Source organism: Miniopterus natalensis, chromosome 9, assembly GCF_054644295.1.
Source record: "Miniopterus natalensis isolate mMinNat1 chromosome 9, mMinNat1.hap1, whole genome shotgun sequence".
Taxonomy (NCBI): Eukaryota; Metazoa; Chordata; class Mammalia; order Chiroptera; family Miniopteridae; genus Miniopterus; species Miniopterus natalensis.
This window is the reverse complement of record NC_142089.1, coordinates 42,035,821-42,058,637: the sequence shown is the minus strand read 5'-3', so window position 1 is coordinate 42,058,637 and position 22,817 is coordinate 42,035,821. Positions and strand designations below refer to the sequence as shown.

At 39.7% G+C, this 22,817-nt stretch overlaps 1 protein-coding gene across 1 annotated transcript; it reads left to right on the top strand.

The window, feature by feature from the left end:
- The first annotated feature begins 492 nt into the window (after positions 1-492).
- Positions 493-20,403, top strand: RPE65 (retinoid isomerohydrolase RPE65). The gene is made up of 14 exons (XM_016216765.2): positions 493-503; positions 1,802-1,884; positions 3,575-3,725; positions 5,133-5,240; positions 5,344-5,485; positions 9,183-9,330; positions 10,767-10,848; positions 11,085-11,217; positions 11,586-11,725; positions 12,390-12,519; positions 17,610-17,724; positions 17,823-17,917; positions 18,025-18,136; positions 19,262-20,403. The coding sequence occupies exons 1-14, from the start codon at positions 493-495 to the stop codon at positions 19,411-19,413; spliced, it is 1,602 nt and encodes a 533-aa protein (XP_016072251.2). The 3' UTR covers positions 19,414-20,403.
- The last annotated feature ends 2,414 nt before the right edge of the window (positions 20,404-22,817 follow it).

Genomic DNA, 22,817 nt, shown 5'->3' with positions numbered 1-22,817 from the left:
TGTTACCCTTCAAAGTTACAAGATATGTGAAAATAGAGACTGTGCCCGTCTCTGGTCCATAAAATAAGTGAATGAATAAGTGAATGAGGGTGAAGATGAGAGCATAGGGGTGGTAGAGGGAACTGCATACCAGAGAATGGTGCCAGGGCCCACTGGGGTGAGCTGGAGCAGTTCAGGCCTGGTGCTAGCCTCTCCCACACAGCTCCTTTCTTTCTAATCCACTTCTCATTCTCTTTGGCAAGGATTGAGGTCTCTGGAAAACAGCCCAAAGAACTGTTATGGGAACCGCAAGCCCCAAATAGTGCTCAAGCATCAGGAGGACCTGAGTGCTGAAAGCCACCTCTGTTCCCCTTGCCTCAGCTAAGGGGGTGGGAAAGGGCGGGCAAGGCCATAACTCCTCTTAAGAGGACTGAGAAAGCATATAAGGGCCCTGGCTGAGGGCTTGCTCCCTCATTCCGCACCTGGTGCCAGACCTCTCAGTCCTGAGAGAAAATGTCCATCCAGTAAGTATCTCTGGGAGATTTCTTTTAAATGCCTTAGTGGGTTGACGGCAAATGGGCTATTTCAAGAGCTCCTGAAGAAGATTGATGCCTATTTAGGGGAGGCTTTAGGTCTTGTTGAGGGAGTTTCTTCCTGTTTATATATTGAAGCAAATATCTAGAATTCAAATGTAAATTATAGTGGGATCTGTGTGCCTTAGAATGGACCTTGGAAACATCTATGAGTGTGAGGATTTCAATAAGGCAGACCTGGGTTCTACTTCTTACCCAACCACCTCCTCGCTATGTGATTTGGGGCAAATTACTTAACTTTTTTAAAAAAATATATATCTTTATTGATTTCAGAGAGAGGAAAGAAGAGGGAGAGAGAGAGAGATAGAAACATCAATGATGAGAGAGTCATTGATCGAGCCTGCAAGCCGGGCATGTGCCCTGACCGGGAATCAAACCCTGATTGCCTGGATCCTAGGTCGATGCTTAACCACTGAGCCACACCCGGCCAGGCTTACTTAACATTTTAAAGTCTAGGTTTTAACATATATAAAATGAGTATAACACTAGTACTTACCCCATTGTGTTGTAGTGAGATTTAAATGTGCTAACAACATGCAATTTTGTTTTTATGGCATGTGGCACATAGTAAGTGCTTAATAAAAGACAACTATCATTAGTTATTATGGAGTCTGGTCAGAACTCCCACTCTGAGAAGTTATAAAATGGAACCGAAGTGAGGAGGCAGGAAATAAAAAATATAAAACTGACTACCTTGGAGATTAATGAAGACCTGAGATGACAGCAAGAGAAGTTGGTATAACACGGGTGAAGAACAAAGGATGAGGCACCGGCCCAAACAGCTGTCTTCTTTAAACTCATAGGAGGGAGAGAGATGAGACAGTCTGGGACGCAAGAGAGTAAAGATGCCCGAGGCTGAGAGCATAGACTGGGCAGCGCAGTTCCGTGGGGAGGCCTGTGTCAGGAAGAGAAGTGATTACAGCAGGTTTAGTTGATTTAGCTTCAGAATGATGGGGGAAATGCAGAGGGCAAGACTAAGCGAGTCCACTGTGACACTGAAAGGGAGGTCATTCCCCTTAACATTAGAGAAGGAGCATGACCCGGGCCCCGCTTGCAAACCTGACTGTGTTTGTAGCCCCTGAGCACCGTGGCCCCCGTGGCAGAGCTGGACCGGTCGGGTGACCTGGCCTCCAGCCAGGGAGCACCTTGTGTCCTGGAACTCTGCCTCTGCTTTCGTGGGCTTCTTTGAGAACTAACACAGGCTTCTTCCTCATTATGCCTCATCTCAGAGTTGAGCATCCTGCTGGTGGTTACAAGAAACTGTTCGAAACTGTGGAGGAGCTCTCCTCGCCGCTCACAGCTCACGTTACAGGTTGGTCTCACCGACCCTGAAGCCACTCTCTTTTGCTTCGAGATCTCGCTTCTCTTTCTTTGTATCCATTGGCACGTCTCCTTACTGGCTCCCCCATGGGCTGCAGAGGGGAATCTGGAGGTTCAAGATTTCTATTCCCAGAACCCATTTCCTCTCATTTACCTTTTCTTTATTTCTCTAATGCAGAAAAATGCTACCTAACTGGAATTCCTTGAGGACTAGGACTACACCTTTGTCATCTTTAGACTATCAGTGCCTAGCTCAGCGCCTGGCACATAGTAAAGGCCCTGGGAATATCTGCTCTGTCAGTGTCTGGATAAATGAGGGCCTGGTGACAAGCATCCGGGAATATTACATTAAAGGGTGGTAGGTTTTATGTCCGTTATATTGGAAGAGTCTTGGTTCTGGAGTCAGGCAAATGTCGGTGCTAATGGAAGCTCTATCATTTCAGTAGCTATGAATCCTACAAGTTACTTAAACTTTCTGAGCCTCAATTCCTTCACTGGCCAAAAACAAAATTTTACCTCATGGGAATGTTGTAAGGATGAAATGAGATAGTGTAAATAGAAAAATTCACCCAATATCCAAAACTAAGCGATCAACAGGTGGTGGTTAGTTCTACTGTTATCACTGTCCAAAGACAGCACACAGCCCACACAGCGTACTTGCTTGGACATGGTGTTATGGGAAGGCCAAAGCCTCGGCAAGTCTCTTTCCTCCCAGTTTCCTCTTCTGTAAAACAGAAGGGATGAGCCAAACGCTCTTAACGAGATTCTGATGCTAACAATCTAGGTTCTAGCAATTAAATTAATGCTATAACTTTTAGTTAAGTCATGCCTTCTTAAAGATTTTATCAGAAATATAAATCTTTATCAAGTAGGTTGCTGAAATTGAGCTGTAGGAAATAATCCATTTGTTTAAAAAAGAAAGAGAAAAAGAACATTTGTAAGGATTAAGCAAACACTGCACTTTTCAAAGGATAAAAGGCCACAAATGTAACTGCTTCGACTGAAAGGCCTTAAGGTCTTTCTTGTGCACCCCTCATCCGGCAGATGAGGACACTGAGGCCTGGAGATGGCACATGGCAAGTCCTGAACCAGACTCCAGGTCCCTAACAACCAGCCCTGTGCACTTTCTCCTATAGCAGGTTGACCTTCGCCTGGACACTAGCACATACCCTCTAAGGAATATAGCTCTAGATTTTAAAACGCAAATATTCTTGTTGCATTTAAATGATTTTTTCTATAGACCCATCTTCTTTTAGTGTCTTGATCCCTGCTCTTCATCCATCCTTCCTACCCCTACCCTATCAAACTATATCCAGAAATTTGAAATTATTAAAAGTGAGATGTTAGAAAAAGATAAATGTATTGGTATCTGGAGAAATCTATTGGGTAGAGAATCCCATTTCCCTCAAGGTGGCTTTTCCCTGTCTCCTTCCAAATGGTTATCCAAACTCTGAGGCATTGCCACATGTTCTCCTACTTGGTCTCCTAGAGAAAGGAGAGTTGACAAGCAGTCATTTCCTAAGTGCGGCCCAATGTGAGAGCTGGGAATGAAAATCACTGCCAGCTTTATAAAGAAGAGGTTGCCCAATCGGGCTGCTAGTATACCCACTGTGCGTGACCAGGGACAGCCCAGCCAAGGGCAGGAGAAAGAAACAATGCTCTGTGTCTCACATTCATCACAGGCAGGATCCCCCTCTGGCTCACCGGCAGTCTCCTTCGATGTGGGCCAGGACTCTTTGAAGTTGGATCTGAGCCATTTTACCACCTGTTTGATGGGCAAGCCCTCCTGCACAAGTTTGACTTTAAAGAAGGGCATGTCACATACCATCGAAGGTAAAGGAACACTAGGCCCCACTCCCCCTACTAGGGGTGAGGCCTAGCTCAGCTCCTCCTCCCGTGGGCTTTTCAACCTCCTGAACCCAAGAGGGGATGTATATACTCACTTCCTCTCAGAATCCACTTGGGCCAGTGCATCTGGATGGACACCTGGAAATTGTGGTATGGGATGAAGGACAACTAGACCTTTGGGGTCCAAAAGGCCTGGCTTCAAATCCTATATCTACCAGATACCTTTGGCAACCTTTGGCAAGATGTTAATATCTAATTCTTCATTTTATCATCTCTAAAATAGAATCTACTTCAGGGTTCATTACAAGAAATAAATAAGAGCACAGTGCCTACTACATGGGAAATATTCAATAATAATAATATTATTATAGTTATTATTATTACTAGACCATTGGCTCTCTTGACTCCTTCCCTTTTTTAATAATCAAAAAGGCCACGGGGAAGGAGAGAGGGGTGCCACAAAGGAGATAAGGACCAAATATGTGATAATGATACAAGAAAGAGAAATTTTCTAAAAATAGGAAATTAAGCCATCACCCCAGAAAACACCCATTAACACCACAATAAATAGTTTGTCTTGCACTTTAATATTCTGGCCTGTTAGTGGCTTTGCTGTTCACCACAGACATCAAGCATTCTAAAGAGATGTCAAAAGGAAGAGTGAATCTTGGCTTAAAGTAGTCAGGATAACTTGGACTGTAATAAAAAGAGAAATTGATCAGGTCAAGCAAAAACTTAGCTATGAAAAACCATGTTTTGGAGATCAGACAAAACTTTCATATGTCCTCTAAAGACCTTGGTATTTTTTTCTCTTCATGGCTTTGTTTCTTCATCTATGAATTTTAAACACTTATATGGGTTGGAGGAAGGGTAAAATCAGATTTTAATTGACTCTCCACAAGAGAAATCCTAGGCAATGTATGCCATACAGTCTGGGATATGGTTCAGTAGTCCTGCCTGTGCAAGAGACTGGATTGAAGGATCCCTACTTTTAAAAGTAGGAGAATAAATTTTTAAAGGAAGTCATAGATCCTACCTCAACTACCACAGGGACTGCATGGTGTGATATGGAGAATGCATGTTTTCCAGCTCTGGTCAACCTGAATTGTAACCCAGCTCAGCCACAAATGCCAATCACTTAACTTCTCTGAGCCTTGAGTTCCTCCTCTGTCACTGTGAGATTTACAGGACATAAATTGAAGCTCATGGCACATTGTCTTTTTCTCCTTTGGTCACCAGGAGAAAGTGACCTGGCAATACTCTTCATTCTTTATGTTGTGGGTTTACGATTCTGACTCAGGAAGGACACCCAGAAGGCCCATTCTAAGCTCCACGTGGACTACACTGACTGCCCCTGTCTATGACCTTTTCCCATGTCGTAATGTCCTTCAGGTTCATCCGCACTGATGCCTACGTAAGAGCTATGACTGAGAAGAGGATCGTGATAACAGAGTTCGGCACCTGTGCTTTCCCAGATCCCTGCAAGAATATATTTTCCAGGTTACTGAAACCTAACTGCATGTTATTAAAGACATTTTACATTAGCCCTTTTTCTCTCATGGTCTGAAAGTTACTGAACTAAAAAATCCATTTGCTTGTGCAGGTTTTTTTCTTACTTTCGAGGAATAGAGATTACTGACAATGCCCTTGTTAACATCTACCCAGTGGGGGAAGATTACTATGCCTGCACAGAGACCAACTTCATCACAAAGATTAATCCCGAGACCTTGGAGACAATTAAGCAGGTAGGATACAGTGATCAGGTGATGTTGCTCAAGAACTTAGAATTGCAATTTAGAATTAAATCAACTGTGCAATTTGGTAGTAAGAGCATGAGAGCTAGACAGATTTTCAGATTCTTGCTTTGTCATTAACTACTAGCTACATGACATAGGGCAAACTTTGTTTCTTCATCTATGATATTTTAAACACTTATTATATGGAATGAAGGAAAACCTTATAAAATGCCTAATGTGTTCATTCATTTATTTGTGACACAAGTATTTTTTGAGTCCCTGCCATGTAGCAGAACTTATGCCAAGTGCAGCTACATCAATGGGTAAGACAACATGGTCCCTGCCCTTATTGGCTTATATAGATTAGCATGGACCTGGCACACATTGGGTGTTAAAAAAATTTATAGCTATTAATATTGAAAACACCGATATACATGATTCCAGACAAGTACATTGCACCAATTTGCCCCTTACAGATACTTCTCATTAGAAATAAAGGTATATTTTAAATGAAACAGCATAGAGAAAAATATCAGCAATATTAGAGACAAATTTTGCTGAGAACTTTGACAATCTCCATGCAGCATTCAATAAACTAGATCTATATTTTCAACCAATATTTATTAAGATGTAACTATTTGAAGGCATTCCTCTTGTCTTCAGAAAGCTTAACATCTCAATTCAGAAATCAAACAAATATACAACTTAACTCTAATAGGACACGTAATATGACGAATCCTTTAGGAGAAGGAAAACCTTCCATGAAAGCACTCCTGGCAGTAGTTGGGGGATGCAAAGTGGCGCAGATCAAGGGAGATTAAAAAGGCTTGCATTTGAGTTAGAAGTTAAAGGACAGAAACAACTTCATTGTATTTGGAGAAAGGATATTTCAGGTAAAGGATGTAACATAGTCAAAGGTATAAAGGTAGGAAAATAGAGGATATGTTCACAGAAACTAAAGAATAATTTCTTTGGCTAGATTGGCAGTATTTCTCAGTGGAGGAGCTAATGACATTGGGAGGGAGATCATTTGTCATTGGGGGGGCTGTCCCCACACTGCACAGGTTTGGCATCCCTGGTCCCATTCACTAAATACCAGTCATGTCCTCAATCATTGTGGAAACCCAGAATGTTCCCCAACATTTCCAATTCTCCCCCTAGGGGGCAGTATCACTCCCAGCTGAGAGCTGGTGATCTAGGGCACGCAGTGTCAAGGGGAATAGTGGGACACAGGGTAGGGTGAAACTAAAAGTCTGAATAATGGACAAAAATTTGGAGTAAGTTGTTTAGCTAATAGGAAGCTACTGTAAGTTTGCTCAGAACAGTGATATAAGTGGAGCTGTGCTTTAGGATATTCAATCTGCCATGTGTAAACTGTATGGGAGGGCAAAAGAGATACGGGAGCTAGGAGATCAGTTAGGTGGAATTCAAGATCAGAAATTTAGTGTACCAGGAATAGAAAGGAAAAGTAGTTCCAACACTGGCTCTCAGTGTCACAAGCTGATTTATAACTCTCAACAGACTCTTTACTAAGGCTTACCATACTCTCAATAGCTCTTTCTTGTTTTTCATGTATGTTTGTAACCACATATGACTATGTGTGTAGGTCACTTAGAGGAAAACTGAAGGGGACTGGCTCTGGTAGTGAATCTGTATGCCAACTGCCATGATATTTTAGTTGAAAATATGAAATTCATGATATGGCTCCAAAATAGATTTTATTAGGGGTCAGGTTCATTGTGAACAGAATTGTATCCTGACTTCATGTTAAAATATAGTTTTTAAAAGTTGAGATTTTTTTGTTTACTATTACTGAAATAGCCTCATAATCAGTGCCTTTGCTTCCTGCCTGATTTCTTAAATACAACTTCCTTACTTCAGTAGAAGCAATTTTTCTAAAGTGCAAGTATGAATGTATTACTCCACCTAGGGCACCCATAGTTTCCAAGATAAACTCCAAACAAGGGCCTCGTGGCTGGCCCATTCTTATTGCCCCTCCACCACGCATGCCCTTCAAGGCCTCCATGTTAAACGACTAGTAGTCCCCAAACAACACATGCTGTTTCACAACTCTGGGCTTGCACATTAGGGCTCCCACTGCCTGGGACACACTGTCACCCTTGTCCACCTGAATAACTTTTATTCATCTTTCAAGCATTAGCTGGAGTCATTGGTTGGGAAGCCCTGCCTAATCTCCCAGTCCCGGTTAGATGGCCTTTCTCTACACCCACAGCACTGTCTGTATGCTAGCTCATTGATGTAGCACAGTGCTGTCAAATAGAACTTTCTACAGGGCTGGCAATGTTCTATGTCTGCATTGACCAAGCGCTATTGTGTACTTGAAATGTGATTGATGTGACTGAGGAATTAAATTTGAAGTTTTATCTACTTATGATTAATTTATATTTAAATTAGTATGTGTGGCTACAATATTGGACAGCAAAAGTCTATACTGAAGGTCTTGAAAGCATGGACCATCTATTTCTGTTTTTCTAGACCCTGGTACAGTGTCTGGTATATAATAGAAGCTCAAAGAGTACTTAATGAATGATTGAATGAATAAATGAGTATCTTGGCTATTATTGAAGTAAAGATACTAAAAACCCCGTATGCTTTAAAGTTAACCTCCTAATCAAATAGAAAAAAAATTGGTTAGAAAAATATATACTACTTCAATTCTTCATTCAACAAATCCTTACTGAGCAGGTCCTAGGTAGGAATTCTAGTGCTGATTTTGCGAACATGTGGCTCTGTGTCCTTGAACAAGTCATTTGACCTCTCTGGGACCTCAGTCTCTCCTGTAAACTGAGAGTTTTATGCTAGATTTGTGGTTCTGAATTTCTTATGAGACTCCAAGTTGAATTAAAGCATTAAATCCTCTCTCCAAAAACATTTGCATTTAATTCCAGGAGTTTTGTGGTTCCCCTGAAATCTACTTAGGTTAAGACTTTCTATACTAGATAAATCCTGAGGTCCCTTCCAATTCCAGTTTCATACTCTGTGCAAGACCCTGGATTTGATATTTAGGTTATACCATACAAAGTTGCTATTTTTATAAAATGAAAATTATTTTTAAAAATTTACCTTTATTGTTAAAAGTGTTACAGATGTCCCCTTTTTCCCCCCATTGATCACACCCCCACCCCGCATCCACCCCGCCCCCAGGCTTTCCCCATACCAATGTCTGTGTCCATGGGTTATGCATATAAGCATGTAAGTTCTTTGATTAATCTCTCCCCACCCACTCCCCCACTCCCACCTTCCCTCTGAGATCCCTCAGTCCATTCCATGCTAAAATGAAAAGTATTAAATATCAGCAATTCCATACACTTCATCTAATACAATGAGGGGGAATATAAAGAAGTCCAGGGATTCAAATGTATCATTGTTTTAGGACGACCTGCATGTGCGAAAGGAAAATAGCTAACCATAGCAGTGTATGGTCCACATTAGTCAAAGAGCACAGTCAGGGAGAATTCCAAGATTTCAGAGGCATGTGGGGTCAGCATGGGGGCCAGGGGAGAGCTCTGCACTGAAGATGGGAATTAAGCAGACTTCAGAGAGGGTAGGACCCAGAGAGATAGAAGGAAAGAGAAAGTGCACTTATGGTGAGGGTGCAAGCAGTAATGGTGAGGTCAAAACTAGAGACCAAAAGTGTAACTTAATCTTTCTCTTAACATGGGTGACATTTACTCTTCTTTCACAGGTTGATCTTTGCAACTATGTCTCCGTCAATGGAGCCACAGCTCATCCGCACATTGAAAGTGATGGAACTGTATACAACATTGGCAATTGCTTTGGGAAAAATTTTTCAATTACCTACAATATTGTAAAGATCCCTCCACTACAAGCAGGTCAGTTCACCAACTTGATTCTTCTTAAAACAAATATCTATATTGTATGAAAGTCACTGGAAATACAGGATACCAGATCAGAATATCAGGATAGCACAATATGCACAATTAAATTACTCTCAGATTTCAAGACAATTGCCCACACCCCACCCTACCAATGGCCAAGGGCATGATAGCAGAAAATGACAACTTGAAAATACAGAAAGCAAGTGGCCAAGTTCTGTTTCTGCAATGTGTCAAGGACATAGTGTATATGTGGATTTGGTCACATAAGATTTACAATCAAATGTAGCAAACATTTATTGAGCACTTATTCGTATGCCAGATGAAATTAAATTTTTATTTTAAATATGCATATGCATAATAGCATACACACATATACGAGAATGTATTATTTTGAATATGTTTAATTCACAAAACTGCAAATATATTAACTCATATTAATATTATAGTTAAAGTATATTAAAACAGGAGAGAGTACTCTTTAGAATTCTCCATTCATCCTTCATTCATTGCCAGAAATTTGATAACCATCCTGATGATGGAATTATTTAAATATATATGGATTTTTGTTTAGTATTGTTCATATAGTTCTCAAAGTATAGTCCCAGCATCAACTGGGAACCTGTTAGAAATACGAATCTTGAGCCCCACTCAAAGCCAATTGAATGAGTAATTCTGGGAGTGGGACCCCAATAACTATTTTAAGAAGCCCTTTATGGGATTTTGATACACACTAAGGTTTTAAAGACTACTGACTTAGTAGTAAATGAACTTTAATTTGCATAAGAATTACTGTGCAGAGCTATTGACACAAACCTACCTATACTACTGTGGAAGCAATTTAAGAGATTGTAAAAGGCATGTGACTATACTAAAGCTGTGCCTTAGTCCCCTGACTTAGAACCCACCTCCAGTAGTAAGATGTGACTCCAATGTGCTCTGCCTGCCACAACACTATGGGAGTGCACTTCCCCAAATCTGTTGCTATTTGGATTTTCCTGAGTGACTGCAGCTTCACATGAAATTTTGCTAAGAAATGTCAGTGACTAAGAAGATGAACAGCCCGGCTGGTGTGGCTCAGCGGTTGAGCATTGACCTATGATCCAGGAGATCAAGGTTCGATTCCCGGTGAGGGCACATGCCTGGGTTGCGGGCTCGATCCCCAGTGTGCAGGAGGCAGCCGATCAATGACTCTCTCTTATCATTGATGCTCCTATCTCTCTCTCCCTCTTCCTTCCTCTCTCTAAAATCAATAAAATATATTTAAAAAATCAAAGATTTGCTTAAAAAAAAAGAAAATGAACATAAGCTCTAAAAAAAATCAAGACCTGAAAATGTATTTCTTTGCTTGCATACACTGTTCTAAATGCTTTATATTTAAAAAAATTTTTAAAAAGGTTGTTCCAAAGCCTTTTAAAACCACTTTATTTCAGACAAGGAAGATCCAATAAGCAAGTCAGAGGTCGTTGTCCAATTCCCCTGCAGTGACCGATTCAAGCCATCTTACGTCCATAGGTAACTTTGAAGGCCTGCTCTGAATCTTCAGGAAAACCTAATTTTAAAGATCTGCTTTGCCTACCTTTGATACCAATCCTGATTACATTCTCTTGCAGAAACCTAAATTTAAACATAATTAATTTCAAGTAGGCACTATTGATTTATGTAACTGAGCATACCTCATGCATACACATTTCTTTGTGGTTTGAGAATATGCCCATCCTATTCACAAGTCCATTTGTGTTTGTGAACAGTTTTGGTTTGACTCCCAACTACATCGTTTTTGTGGAGACACCAGTCAAAATTAACCTGTTCAAGTTCCTCTCTTCATGGAGTCTTTGGGGAGCCAACTACATGGACTGTTTTGAGTCCAATGAAACGATGGGGGTAAGTCTTACATTTATTTGTCTGGTCTGTGATCCTAAAGAAGGCATGTTTCCATCTCACTTAAATGCAGAGTCTAATGAACAAAATAAACTAACGATCAGAAAAGATCCAGAGGCATTGAAGCATGAAACAGACGTATTTCAGAGGGAAGGTGGAGGTGGGAGGCAGGAAGAGATGATGCAGTGAACTTATATGCATACATGCATAGCCCATGGACAGACAAGAATGCAGGGAAAGTCTGCAAGAGGGGGGAGGGGACATCTGTAATACTTTCAACAATAAAAATTTTATTTTTCAAAAGATGGTGTATTTCATAATGCACACGTTTTCCTTTTTAAATGCATCAAAATATTTTTCTCATTTTCAAGGTTTGGCTTCATATTGCCGACAAAAAAAGAAGAAAGTATCTCAATAACAAGTACAGGACCTCTTCTTTTAATCTTTTCCACCACATCAATACCTACGAAGACAACGAGTTTCTGATTGTGGACCTCTGTTGCTGGAAAGGGTAAGAAAGGACAGTGGATAAATGTTACATCTATAGTTGCTTCTGGAAATTAAGGGCCTTTTTCAGAGATGCTGCTCTCAATATTTAACCTGAATTGCAGTCTAAAAGCAAGAAGTATGCTTAAGTCAGAAGATATCATTGAAAAAGCTGTATGTAGAGAGCTTAGGTCATCAGAAACACAAACTGAACATAAGAACCGTGGTTAATGATTGAAAACCGACCAGGTCCATGAATCAGACCTGAAAAGATAAGGTTCTATGACCTGATAAGTGAACTTAAATTCAACTTCACTTAAACTTGACAAAATTCCTTGGGGGACCTTGAACTCAACCCACTCTGGGTTTGGGAGGGAGAGGCATGCTTCCTCCAAATTAGCCAGATCACTAAAGACAGCAGTACCTAAAGACACAGACAGAATGGTAATCGAGAGGCAGAGCAGGAAGTACCAAAGGCTGCTGTTATTTAAACATATCCATGAGGCAGGGATCTCTTTTTTCACCCAGCGTGGGCAGGAGGAAATGACTTTCATATACCTGTGACATTAGCAGTATTCAAGTCGGGGAATAAAGAACAGGCAGGCATTTGTGCTTTTAAACAGCTTGAATCATGTCTCTAAAATTATTTGTGATTGTGTGTGCTCACATTTGACTTCTTATTTTTGCAGATTTGAATTTGTTTATAATTACTTATACTTGGCCAATTTACGCGAGAACTGGGAAGAGGTGAAGAAAAACGCCAGAAAGGCCCCCCAGCCTGAAGTGAGACGATATGTTCTTCCTTTGAATATTGACAAGGTAACCATCCTCTACATAGGTTTCACACATAACCAGAATGTTTCATCTCCCCAGGATTTGTCTTCCTGCTTTATGTTCTTACATAGGGTCCTGAAATTTCTGAGCTGGAAGGAACTTTAAAAATAAACTAATTCGACTCCCCTCATTTTACAAAGGAGAAAACTGAAGCTCAGAAGAGTGATTTGTGATTCTACATTGGTTACTCTTTCATTTACAAAATCCCTTTAAAATATACTTTCTTAATGCATAGTACAGACCACTTATTCCCAGGATCATTTGTCAATAATGTAAGTAATTGGCCCAGCTGGGCGTGGCTCAGCGGTTGAGCTTCGACCTAGGATCCAGGAGATCGAGGTTTGATTCCCGGTCAGGGCACATGCCCGGGTTGCAGGCTCGATCCCCAGTTGGGGGCATGCAGGAGGCAGCCGATCAATGACTCTTTCATCACTGATGTTTCTATCTCTCTCTCCCTCTCCTTTCCTCTCTCTGAAATCAATAAAGATATATTTAAAAAATAATAATAATGTAAGTAATTAAATTTAAATGGCTTAAGATTCTAGAAAAATTAAGCATCAAAAAGTGCCCCTGTAGGGAAATCAGCCTATTAAATTATTTTGGTTTCCTAAAAGCCTTCTGAAAATATTACTAGAAGATAAAAATCATTAATAGCCTTAAACTGTCATCTTTTTATTTCTACTTTTTTTTTTCTTTAATCAGAGACTATCTTTTTAGACTATCAGGATAACATCAAACATTTTTAGTGTGATAGAAATGCCAGTCAGAATCAAGAAAAAATATAATTTTCACAATCAGTAGACGAATATTCACACTCATCTATGTATAAATGAGGTATATACACCAAAGCAGTTGAAGCAGCTACAAGGAATGTAAAACATTGTATCCAAGACTGAGGTCAGATGTAGTGGGAAATAAGCCCAATTTAGAACCAGACATTACTACTCTTAAGCAAGGTCTAAAAAGAATGAGAAAGAGGGAGGACATTGGTGTGGGCCATCAGTTAGACGAAAGAGCTTCTACAGATGCAGGAAGAAGATTAAAAAAAAAAAAGCAAGCAGCCCTAGCTGATTTGGCTCAGTGGTTAGAGCACCAGCCTGTGGACTGAAAGGTCCCAGGTTTGATTCCACCCAAAGGCACGTCCCTCAGTTGCAGGCTTAATCCCCGGCCTCAGTGGGGGCACACTCGGGAGGCAACCAATCAAGGTGTCTCTTTCACATCGATGTTTCACTCTCTCTCCCTCTCTCCCTTCCACTCTCTCTGAAAAGCAATGGGAAAAAATCCTCAGATGAAGATTAAAAAAAAATAAAATGAAAATAAATAAATAAAAGCAAAACTTTGTATGGAAATATAAAGTAGTTACTAGGTTCATTCAGAGCATAGGGGAGATGAGCATTGGGCAGAGGGACTGGAAAGACAGGTTGGAGCGATACTGTAGGGGGCTTTATAGCCCTCAGGTGTTATAAAAATGAAAGGGCGCCATTGAAGTATATTAAGTGTGCCTGTGTGGGGGGGTGACATAATCAAATCTGTATTTTAGAAAGGTCATTCTAGTAGCATTGTAGAGGAGTTTGGGAGGTGGAGAGTCTACAAGCTAAAGGCTCTGTTAGAGGGTTAAAGCAATTGAGCAAATAAGAGGATAATGTCTGAATGAAAACAATGGGAACTGAGAGAGAAAGGAAGGCACCATGCTGAGAAATGTTCAGGAGGTAAAGTCATCCGAAGTTGGTGGCTAACTGCATGTGAGGGCTTAGGGAAAGAGGAAGGAGCTGAAGACACTGAACAATATACACTGAAGAGCTCGTTGTTTTCAGCCATACACTATTATTTTTCTGAGCATCCCTCCAGGCTGAGCAACAAAGTTGTTTCCAGTCTTTGGCTCTTACAGATCATGTCACAAGGAATATCTGTCTATGTATGTCGTTTCACGTATGTACAGATATACGAATAGGACAGATTCTCAGAAGTGAGATTGCTGGGTCAAAGGATAAATGCATCTGTTACAAAAAACGTGGGGGAAAGTCAAGAGGAAGAGATGTCTCTTTGAGGAAAGCAAAGATAATGTTACAGATTTCTTACATAAAAAACTTAATAATAGAAATAAGGTAGAACAGAATAAAATAATTAAATTTACAATCACATAAATAGTAAGTTCAACATAGACATTTGAACTTCTTGTATGCATATATAAATGTGTATATGTACACACACCACTCTCTTCTTTCCAACATCACCACGAAGTGCCTTGAGGCCCCATTTCCCAAAACCTCACAAATCCATTCCTCTGTATTCTCATCTCCCATTCCCCTCCCTGTCCTGAAAATCCTCCACCATTTCCTCTGAATTCATAGCACATCACCATCCTCTCCTCAAAATGTTCCTTGCACCTCTTTCTCCTCTCAAAAATCTGACTCCCAAGGATTGTACTCCAGCAGCAATTTCCAGGGGAGGCAGTTTCTCCTCCGACAGCCCTTGTACCACCAGGCCTGGAATTGGGGTACGTGTCCTCTTTGTTCCACTTATTTGCTGCTTTCGGACCATTGATCCTTCCACCCACCCTTAAAATTTCCCAATTCTTAATTTCATTTTAACGCCTTATGTAGCCAAGTGATTGTACACATATACATACATACACTTCTCATTATTGCTGTCATCTACTAACCACCACTCCCTCTCCCTTCTGGCTCAATGTCACACGTCCCAGATCTACTCCTGACTTTCTGTGATTTTAAGATACACGTCAGAGGTGATTCCTCCAACAAACTGGCCTTTCAGTTCCTTGACTTCTTCCATTGATCTTATCTTCCACTCCGTCTCAGCCACTCATTCCCCCATAGCTATAGCCTTGACTCTGGTATTACCTATGACTTGTGTGTGCTTCATCCATAATCTTAGATTCATGCATGACACATTCTGACTACCTACCACCTATTTCAAGATCACTTGCTCTACTGCAATGCGCACCAGGAGCCTTCAATCCCCTACCTTCTTATAATCCTTCACCCCCTTGAGGACTTACCCATACCTCCTCATTCCATTAAAATTCCACGGTCAATAATTGCAATCATCCCCTTGCATAGATCATTATTTCTTGTGCCTCTTTCTTATTTTGTCAAGTTCATTTGTCAAAATCACAACCCTAGTTAAATTAAACTCTCCACCCACTCCATGCTTGTGCTTCTGAAGCTGAAATTAAGTGTTGAAAACACACAATTGTGTTAATTGGTTCATTTTTAAATACATGACCACAAAACTTACCACTACATTTCCCAACTTATTTAACCAAATATTTCACACCCTTCTCTCTTCAAACTTCCAACACCTCCCACCTCCACACTCAAACTCAGCTGATGGCTCTGCTTCCTATTTCACTGAAATAAATGAAAGAAGTCAGAAAAGAACGTAGACTTCTGCCACCACATCTACCCCACCCACCAGCATCTGTACTCGTGCTGAATTTATTCATCATCTAATCCAGAACCAGTCATTCCCATCCTCCCTCGCCCACTCAAGGACATCACTGTAGCAGGTCTCCCCCTCTTTCCTATATCATCACCCTTCCCCCCTCTCCATTGGGTCGCTCATATTTCATGCTATTATTTTGCCCTCTTACAAAATCTTTCTCCTGTCTCCTCCTACCCCCACCAGCTATTCCCTTATTTCCCTTCTCGGAGAACTCTTAATGTTGGCGGACACCAGAACTCAGCCTTTTGTTCTATCTTTTATTTGTGTATTCATTCCCTTTATAAAGACGTGTGCTTTAAAGGAGCCCACATATACATTTTCAATTTTTCTTTCAACTCAAGGTTCATATATACTACTGCCAACTCCATGTTTCCGTTGGATGTCCATCAGACACTGCATACTTAGTAAGACAAAACCTAAATTCCTCCTCTTCCCTACCAAAAAATTCACCCTATCTTCAGTAGTCCCCATCTTTTTGTGATAACATTTAATTGTTCAGGCCAAACACCTTGGAGTGATGCCTGACTCCTCTATTAATTTCATGCCTCTTCCACCCCATATCCTGCAGATCAGGGAATCCTCTGGGCTCCGCCTTCCACTTCTCACAGGCTCCAGTGTTACTAGGCTAGTTTGAACCACTGTTTTCTTTTGACCAGTCTGCTACAGGACACGCTTGTTTCCCTGAGTCCACTCTTGCATCCTTCCTCCTCCCAACTCTCAACAGAATGGCCAGAGCACTGCTAACTTCCTCACCTCCTACAAGTTTTGTCTCAAATGTCACCTTTTCAAGGAGGCCCACCCTGACCACCTATTAAAATTACAACTCATCTACACTTTACACTGCTGATCCCCCTTACTCTGCTGCTCTATTTTATTCTCCCCATATTTATGACATACTATACACTTTGTCAATTAATTGTATTTATTGTTTATGTGCCCAAACCAGAATGTAAGCTCCATAAGAACAGGGACTTTATTCTCTCAAATATCTCAAATGTCTAGAATAGAGCCTAGCACAATACATGTACTCAGGTATTTGATACAGGTATTACTAAATGAGTATGTTCTTAGAAAGGGCTCATTGTATCTATTTCTTTTATAAATATCTGAAAAATCACATGCATTGAGGGAGAGGGGGTGAAAAGAAATCTTAGAAACCATCTGGTCCAGTTGTTTTCTTATTTTCTTCCTTTTAACAACATAACTGTATAATATTTTTCAAACAAAATCAAGTTATACCCTAACTTTAAAGGAGATGAACACTGTAAATGGATCCCTATGGGGCTGAAGCCTTTGTTGTTCTGCAGAAAAATACTTTCTAATTTTTCTCCAGAGGCCCTTCCTCAGAGGCCTTTTTCTTTGAGGACAGTCTCATTTTACCGAGAAGACTGAAGGCCTAAGAGGTCATGTGACTTTCCCACTGACACAGGCCCAGACAGCTTTCGCAGTCATGTTCCCGCGCTCCCCTTCTAGAGTTTTCGGCACTGCTCCCCCCTACGTGTTAACTTAAGAAATGAAGAACTCAGGAGACAAATCTCAGGAAGACTGCATTTATGGCTGCTTGGTATTGCTTTTCTGCCCACTGAGGTCTCTGTTATCCCTTTCCTTAGGCTGACACAGGCAAGAATTTAGTCACACTCCCCAACACAACTGCTACTGCAATTCTGTGCAGTGACGAGACCATCTGGCTGGAACCTGAGGTTCTCTTTGCAGGGCCTCGCCAAGGTGAGATAATGTAGGGGAAAATCTCACACGCGAGGGAACAAAATGTTCCATTCAGAGTGATTAACTGGATTTTCCTAAGCATGTGCTCTATTTTACAGCATTTGAGTTTCCTCAAATCAACTACCAGAAGTATGGTGGGAAACCTTATACTTATGCATATGGACTTGGCTTGAATCACTTTGTTCCAGACAGGGTAATTAATCCATTTTACTGATATTAAAACAGTACTTCAAGTCATATGATAGTCAAGTAAAACATATTGACCGACTGAGTGACTGATTTTTCTTTCTTAACAAACAGCTCTGTAAGCTGAACGTCAAAACTAAAGAAACTTGGGTATGGCAAGAGCCAGATTCCTATCCATCAGAACCCATCTTTGTTTCTCACCCAGATGCCTTGGAGGAAGATGATGGTAATGAAAGCACTAGATGTGTCCGAACATTCTCTGTTTACTGGAATCCATGTAGTTAGTTCACTAGAAGTGAACTCAGTAATTATTCCCTAATGTTCAGAAATGTTCCTTAATATTACCCACTGTAAACTTATTTGAAAATAAGTTTAATCTTGTGGTCAGGTCTCCTTGATCACTAGTGGAAAAAATGCTAAAGCACCATCTGGTGTCATGATGGAACACCAATGTCTGCTCTAGATGAGGGAGGGAAGGAGGAAAGAGCAGCACGAACTCTAGGTTTTTGCCTTTCTTGTCCTAGATACAGTTATGAAAAAAAACAAAACGGTTCTAAGGAGGGAAAATTGAGTATTCTAACAGATCAAAGAGAATGAGCCTGTGACTTTGTGGCTCTAGTTTTGCTTATTTCTTTTAGTAAGCTGGGGCTAGAAAGAGACTCAGAGATACAGCCTATAAAACAAAAACTCAGTTACAAAGCATCAGTCTTAGTTAACTGTTGGTTAGCTGGGATTAAAATATGAAAAACCACAGAGAGATGAATCAAATAAAAAATTATGGAGCCATTCCATGCTAAATGAGTTTACACATACAGCCCATACAGCCAAAACCACAAAAGGTTTGCTCTAATTCTGTTTGAAGGAGGTAAGCTTCCACCTAGATCTTGGGAAATAATAGAAATAATATGTTACTGTTGTCAACATACTGTGTCAACATACTGTGTCTTTCAGTGCACAGTTTTCATTTGTCACAAGACTTTTTCTTGCACTGGTAGATCAGATGGTATATCTCATGTTACAGATATGAACATAGGTCAATTAATTCGGTAAGAATTTAATGAACACCTTCTATCTCCTAATAATTGTAGTAGGCTACCAGGATATGACAGTGGGCAAGACAGATATGGTCACTCTCTTCTTAGAGCTTATAGTCTATGGGACACGAAGAGTTTAAAAGACCCCTTCAGGGTGGTCACACGGTGAGGTGGTGGAAGAGTCAAAACAAAATATCATTGGCTTTTTCTTTATTTGTCAATGTAATACCTCCTATATTATTTCAGTGACATTTAATATATGTCCCTGGGCATTTTTTAAAAAATTCAACATTGCCTTATTTGCTTCTGATTAACAGGTGTAGTCCTGAGTGTGGTGGTGAGCCCTGGAGCAGGACAAAAGCCCGCTTATCTCCTGATTCTGAATGCCAAGGACTTGAGTGAAGTTGCCAGGGCTGAAGTGGAGATTAACATCCCTGTCACTTTTCATGGACTGTTCAAAAAATCCTGAATACATTCTGGCAAGATATGTTTCTGATGACAAAACCAAGAAAAGTATAGACAGGTCTGCCATCAAATTCTGTTCAGTTTTAGCCTGCTGTATTCTATGGCTTTAACTTGCAGACGCATGCTAATTTGCAATGTTTTACAGAAAGCACAGAGTTGAGCAAGCAATTCCTTCTAAAATAGTCTATGTTTAGAAAATCAGACTTTCTATGTGAGACAGACCATTAACTAAAAATCTCTTTATATAGTTAGCAATCAAATAGAAAAATGAATGTGCATTGATTAAACTGTCTTTTATTCCTATTCTAAAAGTTTATTGTAGGTACCTATCTTCTCAAATAATTTTTTAACATTTAAAAGCCAAAGGGCTCTACATCTGATTGCAGCTCTGCTAGGGCAAGGCAGTATCATGCAAAAAGGCTTAATAATTAAATGTCAAACCAAACTCTTTTTCAAACCAGGGACAATCATCTAGGAGTGATCATTGTACTTGTATGCATATATATATTACTGCGCAAAAATTCCCAAGCTTTATGAACTTTGACATTTCTGTTTAATATAGGCAATTACTACTATTTCTGATTTATAATGAGGAAACCTATCTCTAATCAAATGAGGGCACTCCACCAAATAACATGTCAGAGATGAACTTATCCATTAAAAGCTTATATAACATAAAAACAATTACATATAGTAGCGACTGTAGTTTTTTGAAAGAAACAGAGCATAAAATACTTACAAATATAATTTCTACTTAAAATCGAAGTATGGGATAATGTTGGAGGGTTATGTACTTTGTTGTCTCTTCTGCTTAATTATATTTAAGTACTTTGCAATCACCAGACTGAAGAGAAAGGGAGAAAAAATAGTAAATCATTAGCATTCAGATAGTGCATTTCAGGCACTTTTGTTTTTAAAATTATTCTCTTCTGTGCTACATATTGAAAAAAAGGAGATTGACAAAAATTTTTATTCTATATCTTAATCAAGGTATCTGTTTTATGCTCAAAAGTATTACATATCATTGTATTAATGATCAGTATTGTGTTTAACTAAATAAAAATAGCTTGAAGGAACAGACTGACCAGGATACTTGATGTATCTATTTAATTTCTTTATTTAGATAAAATGCAAACTCATTTTTTAAATTACAAATACTAATTTACTTTTCAAAGAAAATCGAAAATTACAGAAAAGTGGAAATTATAAAGTAAACTCATCCGGAGCTCATCAAAGCTCAACTACTATTAGGGTTTGGGTATTTGTCTTTTCCATCATTTTCTCCCCTGTGGATTTTCAGTGTAATCATTTTTCCTTTGTGGGTAATTCCTAAATAGAACTAGAAATCTCAAAAAAGAAAAATGCCAGAGAATAACGTGCAATGTGTGACTATAGATAAACATTAGTCCATTGCTTTTTATCTCTAGACACAGAACATAAACATAATCCATAAAGAAATCTACTTATCCATTTCTTTTAAAAATGCAGAAAATAAATTACTGAACAATCTAAATTTTAGACTTATTAAAGAGTCTAAATTTAAGAGAATTCCTAAAACTTCTACATCCTACACTTTCCAATCACTCTTTGCCTACTTTCCATTTATTTTCCATAAGCAAGCCTTGTAATTTGGTGTGCCCACCTCACCTCCTATGGTAGGATCTCATTCTGAGCACTGTGCTCTATGGTGATCACTAAAGTGTTAAGAGAGAGAGGCAGATCTGACTAAAATAACAGTCTACCAATACCATTACACCAAGACTGACACTCCCTATGCAATCATTGCTAAGATTATACAAAGATGGCTTAAGAGGTGCTTTTCAAGTCCAAGGGTAGAATGTGAAATTTAAAAACTTAAATTAAAATAAGGGAGATTTGAGTCAGGAAAGAAGGAGTAGTCATATTGAAAAAATAGATCCAGAGACATAGAAGCATGGATCAGACTGAGGGATCTCAGAAGGAAAGTAGGGATGGGGGAGTGGATAAGGAGAGATTAATCAAAGAATTTCTGTGTTTATAAGTGTAACCCATGGGCACAGACATTGGTATGGGAAGCCCTGGTGGGTAGGGCAGATGTGGGGTGGAGGGGATTCAATGGGGGAAAAGGGGAACATGTGTAATACTTTCAACAATAAAGATAGCCCGGCCAGGTGTGGCACAATGGTTGAGCATCGACCTAGGATCCAGGAGATCAGCGTTCGATTTCCGGTCAGGGCACATGCCCGGGTTACAGGCTAGGCAAACGATCAATGACTCTCACATCATTGATGTTTCTATCTCTCTCCCCCTCCTTTCCTCTCTCTGAAATCAATAAAGATATGTTTTTAAAAAGATTAAAAAAAATTATAATAAGGAACTTGTTTTTTAAGAACCAGAGCTACATTTGAGAGATCCAGAGAATGAGGTGCCATCTATAACAAATAAATCTGTTTAAGGAAAAATTCAGTTGAATACAAATAAACCTGTTAATAAGTACTTATTTTTAAAATAAGCTGTTTACAGTTCTTTTTTCCATTTTCAGCACCTTGCATTTGTTTGTTTGTTTGTTTGTTTAAATATATCTTTATTGATTTCAGAGAGAGGAAGGGAGAGGGAGAGAGAGAGATAGAAACATCAATGATGAGAGAGTCATGGATCGGCTGCCTCCTGCACACCCCTGACTGGTGATTGAGCCCTCAACCCAGGCATGTGCCCTGACCGGGAATGCTCAACTGCTGAGCCATGCCCAGCTGGACTAGCACCTTGTATTTGTTACATCCAAGAGGAAAGGATAATAAAGACTTTGACAATATCAAAAGGTAATTAATAACTGATAATTGCCTCATGACAATCTAGACAGAGCCCCTGTACTATATTATAAACCAGAAAACACCAAGAAACAACAAAGGCAGCCTACCTTTCGAGAATCCTGTGTCAGTATTATTCCATTATCCCACAGTCTGGCTGAAGAATAAAATGCAGTGCTTTCTTCTACAATCCTGACAGGAATGATCAATGATTAGTATTATAAAGAAAATACCCCCTAAGGGATCCCCTAAGGAATACCAAGTCTCATAAAATACAGTCTCAATGGGAAAAACAATCTCTGAAACACAGGAAGAAAGAAAACTCACATTTATTGAATGTCTTCTACTTTTACAAAAGAAGTGGAAATTACACCTAATACTACACCTATCATGATACTATTTTCACTGTTTTGTAGATGAGGAAAGGGGAGCCAAGTTACTTTTTTAATGAGTAGAGAAACTTAAACTGAAATCTATACTTAATAATTCCCCCACTTAACTTTTGGAGTCTGATAACTTTTTAAGTATTTCAACTAATTTAAAATATTATTTCAAATACAACCACTGTCATACTATTTAGTCATCAAGCGTGGGTGCAAATAAAATCTTTAACTATTCAGCA

Bases quoted from the DNA above. Each gene is read 5' to 3' on its own strand.
- RPE65 (XM_016216765.2), top strand. The intron at 11,218-11,585 runs GTAAGTCTTACA...CTCATTTTCAAG, and splicing joins AGTCCAATGAAACGATGGGG to GTTTGGCTTCATATTGCCGA. The intron at 17,918-18,024 runs GTAATTAATCCA...CTTAACAAACAG, and splicing joins ATCACTTTGTTCCAGACAGG to CTCTGTAAGCTGAACGTCAA.